The sequence below is a fragment of the Macrotis lagotis genome, chromosome 7, assembly GCF_037893015.1.
Source record: "Macrotis lagotis isolate mMagLag1 chromosome 7, bilby.v1.9.chrom.fasta, whole genome shotgun sequence".
NCBI classification, from domain to species: Eukaryota; Metazoa; Chordata; class Mammalia; order Peramelemorphia; family Peramelidae; genus Macrotis; species Macrotis lagotis.
Genome location: NC_133664.1, coordinates 170,518,873 through 170,533,003, shown reverse-complemented (window position 1 = coordinate 170,533,003; position 14,131 = coordinate 170,518,873). Strand labels below are relative to the sequence as shown.

The 14,131-nt window shown below is 34.8% G+C and overlaps 1 protein-coding gene across 4 annotated transcripts in view; it reads left to right on the top strand.

Annotated features, from left to right (window-relative positions):
• ELAPOR2 (endosome-lysosome associated apoptosis and autophagy regulator family member 2) overlaps positions 1–14,131 on the top strand; it is a 337,228-nt gene that overhangs the window by 228,336 nt on the left and 94,761 nt on the right. For all 4 annotated transcript variants that reach the window (XM_074194058.1, XM_074194061.1, XM_074194059.1 and 1 more), the window contains 2 exons: positions 8,564–8,759; positions 11,055–11,202. In XM_074194058.1, coding sequence (XP_074050159.1) covers positions 8,596–8,759; positions 11,055–11,202 — 312 coding nt within the window. In that variant the 5' untranslated portion in view covers positions 8,564–8,595. The remainder of the gene's footprint in view (positions 1–8,563; positions 8,760–11,054; positions 11,203–14,131) is intronic.

Sequence of the window (14,131 nt, the reverse complement as noted above, 5' to 3'; positions counted from 1 at the left end):
TCTAAGATTTGACTCTAGCTATGTGACCTCAGGCAAGTCACTTAACCCTGATTGCTTTGAATCTAGGGCAATCTGTAGTCTTTCTGATTCATATTTGGTCACTGGATCCAGATAATTCTGGAAGAGAAAGTGAGAGTGGTAATTTAACATAGTATCACTTCACTCAAATCCAATTCAGACATCACCTCCCCGATGTCATGGTCTTTTTTGAGAAGGAAGGATAAACATCATCATCATCATCATCACCACTATCCAGAGAAAATTGATTTTCTAGATCCATTCTTCTCTGTTATTTGGTGACCTCATCAGCTATTTTGTGCATTTCCTCTCCAGTGACCATCCTTGTAGCTTTGCCTTTATTCATCATACTAATAATTGTCTTTCATTCATGACTGGGAGATGGTCCTGGTTGCCAGGTAATCAGGGATAAGTGACTTGTCCAAGGTCACACAGCTAGTGTCAAGTGTTTGGGACTGGATTTGAACTCCTGTCCTCCTGACTGCAAGGCCAGTGCTCTATCCATTGTGCCACCTAGCTGCCCCCTTTCATGTGTTAATCCATGCTTGCTGCCAAGATGACATATACATCATCTCCTATGTGTTTGCTTGTATATTTCCATTTATCCAAATTAGCAAATTTATGACTAAATCTGAACTTTTTTTTTCCTTTTTAGAACTATTTTATTTGAGTTTTACAATTTTTCCCCTAATCTTGCTTCCCTACCCCCACCCCCACAGAAGACAGTCTATTATTCTTTACATTGTGTCCATGGTATGCATTGATTTAAGTTGAATGTGATGAGAGAGAAATCATATCCTTAAGGGAAAAAATTAAGAATAAGAGATAGCAAAATTACATAATAAGATAATTTTTTAAAAAATTAAAGGTCTTTGGTTTTTGTTCAAACAACACAATTATTTCTCTGGATACAGATGGTATTCTCCATTGCAGATATCCCAAAATTGTGCCTGATTGTTGCACTGATGGAATGTGCAAGTCCATTAAGGTTGATCATCACCCCCATGCTGCTGTTAGGATGTACAATATTTTTCTGGTTCCTTCCTTCTCGCTTAGTATCGTGATTTGTTTATTTTTTTAAGTCAATGAAAAAATTCATTTTTCTTAGAGAGGCAATTTTGCTTTTAAGAGAAGAAATCTTTCAACCTGTTTTCTATTCCCATTAAGAATCTCTAGAGCATATAACATGGATCAGTTTTTGTTACCATTCATCTACCCCAAGTAAGGGGTGAGGTCTTTTTTTTTTTTTGCAAGGCAAATGGGGTTACGTGGCTTGCCCAAGGTCACACAGCTAGGTAATTATTAAGTGTCTGAGACCAGATTTGAACCCAGGTACTCCTGACTCCAGGGCCGGTGCTCTGTCCACTGCACCACCTAGCTGCCCCTGTAAGTGAGGTCTTTATCAACTTGTTATATGAGAAATGTAGATAGTATAGTAGGTAAGTGGCATTTTTAAAAGATTACTTTTATCTAAGTTACTTTAAAAGTTACTTTTATCTAAAATAGGAATAATAATTCAATGAACATTCATTGATTCAAAAAACTAAATATGTACAGAATACTTGGCCAGGTGTGGAGGGAAATGCAAAGTTTAAGTAAACACAGTTCTTGCTCTAGTAGAGCTCACAGTCTAGTGAGGGATCAGTCAGAAGCACACATATTACTAGAAGCAATTTAGTGGCACAGTAGTACAGTGCTACACTTGAGGTCAGGGACACCAAGACTGAATCCTGTCTCTGACACTTACTAGCTGTGTGATCCTGGGCAAGCCATTTATTTTATGTCTCAGTTTTCTCATCTGTAAATGGTAATAATAAAATTGATGCACTTCACAGGGTTATTGTGAGGAACCAATGAAAGAATAAATGTAAAGCACTTTGCAAACCTTAAAGGGCTATTTTGTTATTGCTAGCTAATAGAACTAATGTTACAAACATTGCATTAAAGAGACAATGAATTAACTGCTATGTGAGGTCTAACACAGAAAGTAGTTGTTTGTAGGTAGAGGGATGGTGAACAGGAAAGGCTTAATTTTAGGTGGCACAAAAGTGATAATGATAGGATTTTTGTGAAGACTGTTTGGAAAATAGTTTTTAAATGATATTATTGCAGAGAATGGAGTTAGTCTAAATTTTAAGAGGTACAGAGATGCTGTAAATATATTAAGTTCTTTTCTTAATTTTTCCTAACTTTTATCTTTTCTCTAAAGCAAAGAGCTGTTCTTGGTAGGTCCAAACTTGTAAAATGCTAATTTACAATGATTAGTGCACTGGTGATAACTATTCATTCCAAGTGATATCTCTGGATCATACATAATTGTTGATAAGACTGTAGTAAAACCTTGTTATAAACTATCTCACCATATGGAGTGACAATATAGCACTTTTTTTTAACTCAGCAATTAATCACTTTCTTCCTTGGATTGAATGTGGCCAACAGCTGGTAGTAGACTTACCCTCAGTTGGTGCTGTACAGGTTTCTGACAAGCAAAGGAACTTCTTGAAGCAGCAGGTAGAATGATCTGTCCAAAACAAACAAACAAAAAAAAAGAGACCTCCTAAGCCAAAGGAGAATAAACTTGATGGTTTACAAGGAAACCGAATCATTTGAATGTAGTGTTGTATGGTCCTTCTGTCTAGAATGGATGGTTGCTTTCTCTTTTGTTAAATAAGAAATGAGTTTTTTCCCCCCTTTTCTGTCAAAGCATGTCACACCATAAGGGACAGAATAGATACAATCCCAATTAAGAGTAGTATTCCTTGGTCACCAGCAGTTGAACATGAAAATCTAAAGCCTGCTGTGACTTCAAGATGGTGTTGAATTCCCTTTGCAAACCATTTCCCTCTTTTCCTTCATTAATTTGGAACCTGTACTTTGACAATAATCTGACAGCCTTTCATCTAGTTATGTTTTTAATTAGCCCAGGATGAATCTCTATTTGAATATATCAAGGTAAAACAATGCTTGGACTCTTGTGTTTTTAAAAGGATGCTACCCACATCTGTGCTTTGCACTGATGCTGGCTGTTTTTAGTGATAGTCTAATAGTCTAAACAATTTTAAATCAGTCCTACCTTGCTTATGTACTGAATAATTCTGGGCATGTTTGATGACGTTTATCTCAAACTGGAGTAAAGCATTATCAGTATGCTAGTGTTATCTTTAAGGATAACTATGAAGTTATCCCTGGTGGTAAGGCAGTTTGTGACCTCTGGCTTATATGATCCAGACATCAAACATTATATCATCACTGAAAAGGAAAGGCATAAATTAATGCTAGGACTTTCATGCTGTAATAGAAACACTGAATGCAGTGTTTTTTATTTTGTTTTAGAAATGACCAGGTACTCATTTTTTAGGATCTGTCTAGTATTATTTTTCTCATTACCAAATAATTTCATGCATCTTGTGATTACAACTTATGAATACAATCTAAATGCATGTTCTGCAACATTTTCTTTATTGTTCTGTACCTGTGATGTTGTTGGGGGAGTTCTTGGGGGGGGTAACTCCTGCCAACTGAAGTTAGCAATTACTTTGCTAAGTAGAATTGTAGAGCATTCTACATTTCTGTGAGTTTAAATGACTTATCCAGGTATCCTGTCTTGATCAGAGGCAGGATCTGAACTCAGATTTTTCTGACTTTTTATCTACCACATCATACTGTCACTACTAGGACTTTTTAATCTTACTTGGGGTAATAGAATAAGGAGAGCAACATTAAAAGGCAATGACTATTATATAATTTTAGAATCATCTCCCTTCAGGGGACCTTAAAAGCCAGCAAATCCAACCCATAACTGAATAATCTTTTCCATAATTTATCGCAAAATTTGTCATTCATCCTAGCACGTTTTCAAGCAGATATTATACTTGGAACAATCAGGAGTCATTATCTTTACTGTGAGCTATAATCATATAATGTCACGTAAGCAATTTTAGTGTTAAGATAGATAGTACTGGGGGCAGCTAGGTGGCATAGTGGATAAAGCACCAGCCCTGGAGTCAGGAGTACCTGGCTTCAAATCCGGTCTCAGACACTTAATAATTACCTAGCTGTGTGGACTTGGGCAAGCCACTTAACCCTGTTTGCCTTGCAAAAGCCTAAAAAAAAAAAGATAGATAGTACTGCAGTATAAGTATCAATATTTCCACCAAGTTGTTGATCCTCTTGGTGAAATTAAAATTTCCAGATAATGATGGTTTTGGTGGGAAGTATACTTTTGATAATCACTTACTTCTATCAGATCTATCTTAAGAACAGCAGCACTTTGAAACTTATTCTTGGACTCATATATCATAAAGGATATCTCATGCTTCTGTTCATGGATAATCTATTTTGTGTGTTTTAAAAATGGGATATTCACTGCATAATAATCTCTGGATTCTGGTTTATTCACATCAAACTCTTGAATATACTCTAAAGGGGTGGAAGCCATATTCATTTTTTTTGATGGTAATACATGAGAATGGACCCTCTGTGTGGTTTTTACAATTGCCAGTTTTTTGCATGATTATATACTTTTCAACTAAATAGACTAAGTACAGTTACTGTTAAACAGGCATAAAACCAAAAACCCTTCAACAAAAATTGTCAAAAACTGTCAAAAAAAACTACTTTTAAAAGCATTGCACTCATGCAACTACAGGAACTGAAAATGTTAAAAAAAAAAAGCTCACTAAGAAATTCAAAGGTATAAAGTAAACCATTTGGTCAGAGTTAGAATATGAATTCTCCTTAATCTTGCCCAGTTTGACCAGATAAGGCCCATATTAGGAGATTATGGTTAAAAAATTTAGTCTGATATTCAGTCCATATTTGGCTATTGAATCTGGGTAGCCAGTTACACACCTTGTTTATAGTAGAAGATTCTTATGTAAATCTTAGACTTGGCCTGATGCTGGCTTTGATCTCTGCCCCAAAATTGTCCAGGCTAGAGGGAAGACCATGCAGTATGGTATGGTGCTGGCAATCATGGACATTGAGTGGACAGTAGGAGAAGCAGACTAGAAACTTGGCAAATGGATAAGTAAATTTGGACTATGCAGATCGATTTATGTGACCTTTGCAGCCTTCCACCGCCAAGGCTGTACATTAGAAGGTGTCCGTCTCAAGTTGCCTCAACATTCCTTTGGTCTCTCTGAATTAAAGAACCTCCGAAAAACAATGAAGATGAGGTTTGTTTGAAAAATTCTGCTCCCCTGGAAGAGATAAGGGCTTATAGGATTTGTATTGAATTTACAAAAAGAAATAAAATCATGACATTGTATCATATTGTAACAAAGGGAATGAAAAAGTATAAAGCAGTGCTTGGAGAAAGAGGAAGATAGCTTTTATTGTGCCTTGGTCAACATGGATGGAGGTTATTCAATAAGCTATGTGCTATTAAGCTGTGTTGTCTCATAGAATTCTCTTGGCATTGGTCTTGGAGCTGACTTCAAGACCTTAATTCTTGGAAGACAAGACAAGAGGGGAAAATTTATAATACAAAGAACTTTCACCCCTTTGATAATACTAGAACCTAATTTAGACTACTAATAAACTATTTTGAGCAAGTATTTAAAAATCAAATAAATGAAAAAATTTTCACTTTGAGCTTTATGGGCCAACTTCTTAAATACCAGCTTCTTAGGAAAAACTACTTTCATCATAGTAAGCTCCCTCTTATGCTTCTCCATTTATGTCATAAATACAGTACTGAATGCGTAGAAATAAAAATAAACATATTTCACATACTCAGTTGAGCCCTAGTCCCTGACACATATCCTTATCCAGGGCTAATTTTGGAAATATCAGAATTTGACTAATGTCACAGCTTCCTATGAGAATTCAAGGTAACAAATTATTAAATATAGAACTGAATTAATTGAAAATGGGTGACCCTGTCTTCCCTCTGAAGCTATACAGATGCATGATTCATGATACTAGCCAAGGGGTAGGTTAGAATTGCTCCTTTTTGTACATGGTTTCTTGCTGTGTTGATTTTCTCCCACTTGGGGGGGGGGTCATGCAAATGGTACAGTCTGTGGAGCTCTCTTCAAGATTTTGTACCCATTTTATTTCTTCTGTGTATGTGTATATGTGTCTGTTACTTGCCCTTTGTCCTTTTTTCCTCAAAAGAACTTTCTGGAACTTTTATTGTACTATCTCTTAGGAGAACTTCTCCTTGTTGATAGTCTATTTTGTCTTTCCCTTCTATGTTTTTTCCCTTTCTGTTCCTATTTTTAGATGAGTCCCTGGCTCCTTTTTTAAAGATCCTAATCCAAAGGACCAACTTCTGGTATAAACTCTATCAATTCATTGATTTTTCCCTACTGCTGTTGGGGCAAAATCATAATTGTCCTCCTTACTCAAAGAAGACCAAAATGACATCATGATTATCGGTGTTAAGGTACAGTAGGTCAGATGGTGACTGGTCAGACCATTATGATTTTGGAAGCCTCTACCTCAGGATGGGTACAAATAGTCCATTTGAACATTTGAAACCAAGATGTCTCTAAATTTGTGCATCTCACTCAATAAAATCAGTGGGGCAATAAAGATCCAGGACATTTAGGAATATGAGACAAATCTACTATTTGCAAAACAAAAAAAGTATATTTTCCATGAAAGAGCTCTTTCTGAGCATCTGGTTTTATTTTCTCTGAGTATCTACTGGATACCACTACAGTGAAAACATCTCAGGGTGGGTTTCGATTGCTATTTAATAATATATGTCAACACTGCCCAATAGTTCAGGATGGGAATAAGGAATAATATGAATTACACAGTAATGAATTCTTCTGAAGTTATTTGTCCTTTTCTTTTTAAAGGGGCAAGATACAAATTAGAATTACTTGAGTTGAAATTTGTTTAAGTAATTAGGATAAAAAGCTCAATTTTTGTGAAGTGCTTAGTGTATTGTTTGACACATAATAAATTCTTGTTCCCTTCCTTCTGTCCTTCACACACACAAACACACATTGAGAGAGACAGACAGACAGACAGACGAGAGAGAGAGAGAGAGAGAGAGAGAGAGAGAGAGAGAGAGAGAGAGAGATTCTATGGAATCCATATTGAATATTAGTCACATATTTATATTTATAGCTACTAAAAATATGGTATTCTTCCACTTGTGAAGGTATTTGTTTAATCCAAGAATGACTGACTCAAGCTAGGCTTTCAGTTAGCTCCTGGAGTGTCATGATTAAATTCCAATGATTATATTTAGCAAACCATCTAGCTTTTCATTTATACTATCTTGCTATCTTCTTGCCATTCCTTCTGTAAGATAACTTGATTGGTGATTGAGTGAGCATAAATTCCCTACAACTTGTCATTGACTATGCTTTATGTTCCAGCTGTCTATCCCCTAGGGTGCCAATATCCCATAAAGAAAAGAAGAAGCAATAATACTATGAACAGAAATTTTTATAGTTACTTTGGTTTTTAATAGCAAAAAGTAAAGCAACAATTGGCATATCTAATTAAGTGTAGAATGACAAGTATTAGAATACCTAGAAATTATCAAGTCAAGTGATAGTAAGACTTTATTAAGTATCCACTTCCTTCCAGACACTGCTCAATGCTAGGCACTGTCAATGATTATGAAGAACAGAAGGAAATAGGGAAAGACTTCTATGAAGTGATAGAAAGTGAAATCAGCCCCCAAATAATAACATGCACATTGACTGCTACTGCAAAACGAAACTAAAGCCAACAGCGATGAAAATGTATGTGGAGTTAGTAAAAGAAAAACTTTTTTTTTTATCATTTGTTAATTTTTTAAAATTCTATTTTGCTAAAATGAACAGTCTTATAATTTGGTGGTTTATACATGATTTTATTATGATTTTATTACTTATTTATTTGATCATTTTTGATCATTGATGTTATAAAGTTGATAGTAAAAATAAATCAGTAGCAGCAGCAACACCATCTCTGATGAGTATAGTGCTTTTTGGTCTATAAATGATGTGGATTACTCTTTTGATTTATAGATTTATAGATTTGTTTCTCATTGATTTATGGTTAAACATCCTGTGGAGAATGGTTTTCAAATTAGGGCCTAATCTTTCCTTCTCTACAGGAGATGCTTTCTTAGAAGGTAATGTTAGGTACTTAATTTATTTAGGGACTTAATTTATTCTTTATTCTTATTTTTAAAAATGTTTCAGACAGACTTTTTTGACATCTACCATAACCTAACAGAGTTATTTCCACACAAACATCTCAATAAATATTTGTTGAATGAATGAACGATAATGTTGTACCAATGCTAAATATTTTACTGTAAAAAGACTGTTTTTCACAGAGCGTATGTTGATTTCCTCTAGATCAGAACAATTGGAGAGTTTCATCTTAGTGTTAGTATGTAGGTGGGGAAAATAGGTAGGCTGGGTTGTCTCAGTTATATAGCAGAGTATGAATAATTGAATAATTATGTTCATGGTTTTCCCAGAGGAGCTCTTGGTTAACAGTACTGTATTTTAAATGGCAGCCTACTGCTACTGTCTTTGTGCCTGATTACTCTCATGACTAATTGATTGTAAATGGTTGTTTTCAGCTTTCTCCTGTGCTTCTGGTGAATACTTAGAAATGAAGAATCAGGTTTGCAGTAAGTGTGAGGAAGGTACCTACTCCTTGGGCAGTGGCATCAAGTTCGACGAATGGGATGAGTTACCTGCGGGATTTTCCAATGTTGCAACATTCATGGACACAGCAGTGGGACCTGCTGAGAACAAAGCAGATAGCTGTGACAAGTAAGAAACTTAAAGGGGTCAGTTAATATTGACTAAGGAATAGAGAAGAATATACATGATAATCTTTGGAAAATTATAGATTTTCATGCTGTTAATTGAGGTAGATATTTAGGATCTGTAGAAGAATTTTGATCTATGGGGTTCTAGAAGTGTATAAAGCACACGTAAAAGAAGTAATTGGAAGATTGATGAACTTAGGTGCTTCAAATGGAACAATTCTCAAATTATCCAATATGACCACAGGCCTATCCTTATCATAAGTATTCAAAGAAGCATAGATGGAGAACTGGAAAGGATTGCTGAGATTATTTCAACTTTCTCATTTACAGATGAAAAAACAAACACAGCAAGTTTCACAGGTTCACAGATATAGAGTTAGAAAGGATATTTCAAGAGACCATTTAGTCTAACCAATTTATTTTTCAGGTGAGGGAAGAGAAACTCATGAAATATATAGCTGCTGCTCAGAGTCAGAAATCATGATTTCTAAAGCATTATAAATTCTAAATTAAATAATTTTCATAGAATTATGATGATAGCCCTTTTCATATTCAGAAAGTGAATTTGTGTGTGTATGTATTTATATATTTGTATGTATACATAATAATGGTCAAGCATGTATGCACGTACATATACACGTATTTATATATACATACACACATCTGTGACAATTTGACCTTTTTAAAAAGAAAATAACCACAGTATATAATCACATTTCAAATTTAAGATTTATGTTGAGCCTTTAGAATTTACATACTTTAAGAAAAAAATATTTTTAAAAATAATCTAAAATACTCAAGAAAAGTCATTGCTTTTCTGAAAGGCTATTTTTAAATGTTGATTTTAGGGCTTTATTTCTTCTCCTTTCCTGAAAGTAAGAATAGCTAACCTTTAATTATTTCCTCATTTTAGATAAGGAAGAGTAGGGTAACCATCTCATTGTATGACTTTTAAAATCAATCTTCCAAGTTTCTTGATATGAGTTAGACTTTAAAATATGTTTTTTCTACTTAAACTTGATGTTTCCAGATCTTGAATCCAAAGATTGCCCTGGAGACCAATGTACATTGCTATAAAGAATGCCCTTATTTAGCAATGAAATAACAATTTGAGCCAAAAAAGTCCAAAGTTAAAGGGAGGGATGTAGGAAAAATTCTGTAATAATAAACTTCTGTAGTTGAAATTTTGTCATGAATATATATGTATATATATAATATCATGAATAACACTTCCCTTTCTGCAAGCATTAGAATAATTTATCTTTTTACCTGAAATTGAGCTTTCATGTTCAAAAATTCAATATTATGAAGTACTTAGATTAGAATTCTGAGATATTAAAATGACTCAACCAAAGAAGATGACAGAATGTTCTTATTTTGAATACTATTAAGAATGTGGTGCTAGACAACTAGCTGTAGGCTTCTGGACTAAAACAAATATTATTTTAAGATGTCTTTTGTCTTTACAATTCCAAATTCCAATTCCCCCCTTTTAGAAAGGTACTCCAGGAAGCTACAGCCAGAGAGGTGTGCTATTCAGCACCCTTGCTGGCTCAGGTGAGCTAATTGTTAAATTTTCCATGGAAGTATTTACATTTTTGCAATTGGAAACTGTTGCTACTCTGGGTTTATTTTTTTCTTTATTGTCTAGACTTACAGAGATTGGAAAAAAATGTTAATACAAATTAAACTTTAAAGTGTTTTATCTCTATATATATCTATATATTTACATAAAAATCTAATACATATATATATATACATATATATACATATATATATATATATATATATATATATATATATATATATATATATGTATATTTGGAGAGCCTATTGTCAAACATCTACCAACACACAACTGTCTACAGTCTTTCCAGTCTAATGACCTTGAAGTTAAGTACATCATTAAGGAAACTGGGACTTTGTGTGGCAGGCTATGAATAATTGTTAATGAGAAGTTAACAAGAAGAATGCTTCTGTCTTGTCTTCCCTTCAACCTAAAAAGAATGAACAGTTAAGTATTTTTACTGATCATACTTGAGGTGATAAATTACTGCCTTAAAGCCATAAATCCTAGAATTTCTCTCCAGGATACAAGAAGTTAGGTAACAGAAGGAATTTCCATTTTCCTGTAAGATATATGGGTTTTGAGACTGCTGGTGAAACTGGGGATCTTCTTTGCATTGCCCAGTACTTTGCCTTATGCTGCAGTCTTTCTTACCTCAGTCACATATTTGAATGGAGAGAGGGTAGTCCTGTGCACTAACATGATGTCTTTTTGGCTTTGATTCCACAGCTCTTCCTGGATTCCTCGTGGAAATTACATTGAGTCCAATCGAGATGACTGCACAGTTTCTTTGATCTATGCAGTGCACCTAAAGAAGTCTGGTTATGTTGTCTTTGAATACCAATATATTGACAACAACATCTTCTTTGAATTCTTTGTAAGAGGTTTAAACCTTTGGAATTTCTTCTCCTCCTCCTCTTCCCTCCCCCCTCCCCCACTTCACTAGATACTTAGATTTAAATGAGAAGGTCCAATGAATGTGAATATCTTAAACCTTGCCTCTCTCTTCTACCCTTCATAACCTTGCCTATGTAAACAGGATCCTTCAGGTTTCTTATAGCGGCTTGGATCTTATTTGCTTTTAAAAAATGCATAGCTTTTTATCTAATTTCATTTTTTTTGATTGATTGGTGCTTTACCCCTTTCCCACCTTTGGATTATCAAGGAAAGGGAAATAATATGATCAGAAATTATCTAATCACATTATTTTACTTTGTGAAATGATAATTGACATTTTACTTAGTTTTTGTAGCTTCCACCACTTGATCTTTTGCTTTGAATTTATCATTTTATTGCAATTTCCTAGAAAGTTTACTTTTTTTTGAAGTTAAGTCACTGGCACTTTGTTAAAATCCTATTGTGTATATTTTTAGATCTTCCAGTTTAGAGTTAATGGGGTCTTCTTTTTCATTATAGTTTAAAATGAGCCTCTCTGAGAGATTTAATTAGTAAAAAATTAAGCATATTCATATGTAATATTTCAGAAATGCAAATGAGTATCAGATTTCTGTGACTGGAGACCTTGTTTATCTTAAGGATGACAATCCACACATTTTGGAAAGGTCAGGCAAATGGGATCATAACAAAGAAAAGTAGCTATTTTAACTGATTGTTACCAGAGATAAAAAACATTTATTTAATTGTTATGAACTGGAAAATATCTTTTGTGGCACAAGTGGCTGCAAAAGCACTGAATCCTTGTGCTGAGTAAATGAATTTTCCTCCCTTTCCCTGTCATTTCCCTTCCTTCCTCTTCTCTTTTTGTCCTTTCTCCTTTCTATTTCTCTAATTACAAAAATAGTTTTAAAATAAGGAATTGGATTTGATGATGTCTAAGTCCCATTCCAGCTCTAAAATTCAATGAAATATTTAAACTGCTAAACAATACCCAAGTTGCACATTTACTCCTGTAGCAATCACTTCATTTATGAAATGTTTCTCAGAGTAGATTAAAACCTAGTGGTTTATGTCTTGTCCTAGCCAAATGAGGTTATGAAGAGTCAGACGTGACTGAAAAAAATGACTGAACAAATTGGATATATAGGTAAAATGAAATTGGTAAGAAAGGTGATAATCCCTATGGTTTGGCTTCAAATCTCTTTCTTTCTTTCTTTCTTTCTTTCTTTCTGTCTTTCTTTCTTTCCTTCCTTCCTTCCTTCCTTCCTTCCTTCCTTCCTTCCTTCCTTCCTTCCTTCCTTCCTTCTGTTCCTCTGTGTGTGTGTGTGTGTGTGTCTCTTTTTTTATCTTCCTCCCTCTTTGTATCTGTCCCTTTCCCTTCCTTGTGTCTTTACTTCCCTTTCTTTCCCTTCCCTCCCCACCCTTTTTTCTTTCTTCTCCTGGGTTAATCAAAAAGACAGGTTTAGTAAGCAGGATAAAATTTTCAGATGATCTCTTAACTCTGCTTTGATATGCACATGTAGGTAAATTTTGAGGTTCTATATGGAATAAGCTCCTTTAAACCTCTTTATCCAGTCCCTTTAATTTCTATATATCACTCAATTCACAGAGATTTATTAAGTGCTTACTCTTTCTAGGCACTATACCAAGGCCTGCAAATACAATTACAAGTAAAAAGAAAGACAGTTCCAGCCCTCAAGGAGTTTAAATTCTAATGGAGGAAGACACTGTAAAAAGAAATAAAAAAGTTGGCATTAAGGGGTGGGGATGGTGGAGGGTACCAATCTAGGGGCAAGGGAGGAAGTCTGGAGGCAGCTTGGAGAGGAGTTTGCCCTGGCTGTCCTGGGCTCCCTCTTTAAATGGAGATTCTGGAAGGAGCCATCCACTCAGGGAGAGCAGAAGAGACTGAGAGTACTTTAGATGGGTGAATTATTCCAGGGCTGGAGTGAGCTTCAAGATGAGCTGAGATACAGCACAGAAAATCCCAAGTGCAGCCTAGAGATCACCTTTGAGGTCCTCCTATGGAGATTCTAACTTCACTTCTCCCATGGGGGAATTTTATATGCTTTGAGATCTTTAGGGCAAAAAGTTCATTCTTTGGCATTATAATGGTAATACTTTTGTCCTCCCTGGTATATGTCAGAAGGGATGGTGATATTTAATGCTTCTGTTTTCTTGTTTTAATTGACTGAGATCCCAAGGCTGCTCCTGTTCTTCTCCTTAAGTGTTAATTTTCTGAGTCATTCTGTTGATCCTTGGTGAGTAATAGAGAAGAAATAACAGTGACTCTCATCAGCAGGATGTTAACAAATTGCAATGTACTTTAAGCTGTCTAGAACTCATGAAATTTATTCAACCAAGTAGCCATGAAAATCATAGGATGTTAGAATTAAAGACAATTTTAGAGGAAACTGTAGTCATTCCTATTGACAGATGAGGAAACTGAGGACCAGAGATGTTAAGTGAATAGCTCAAGGTCACTGACTAGGTTGTTTTTTTTTTTTGCCCAGTACCCATGTCCTCAATTTCCTATCTTTGCTTTATACGTCCTGATTAGTGCAAACAAGGAATCCCCTGAAGTAATTGAATAATTAGAATTCATACCACCACATTTTTTTCTGTTGGGCTAAAACCAATTTTCACAATTAAAACTTTGAATAATGTTAATTCAAATACATATAATGACTTCAGGGGATTCCTTACTGGCACTAATTAAGCCCTCTATATATTAGGTTTACTTTTTGATATGAGCTAAAAGAATAGTTAGGAATCCAAGTGTTATATTTTTCCTTGGGCATATTTAACTTTCTATTTGTTTTTAATGACAGATTTGGAGTTGGAATACCAGGGTTTGAATCCTACCTCCATCATTAATATCTGTGTGCCTTGTTTTGACTTATCTATAAAAA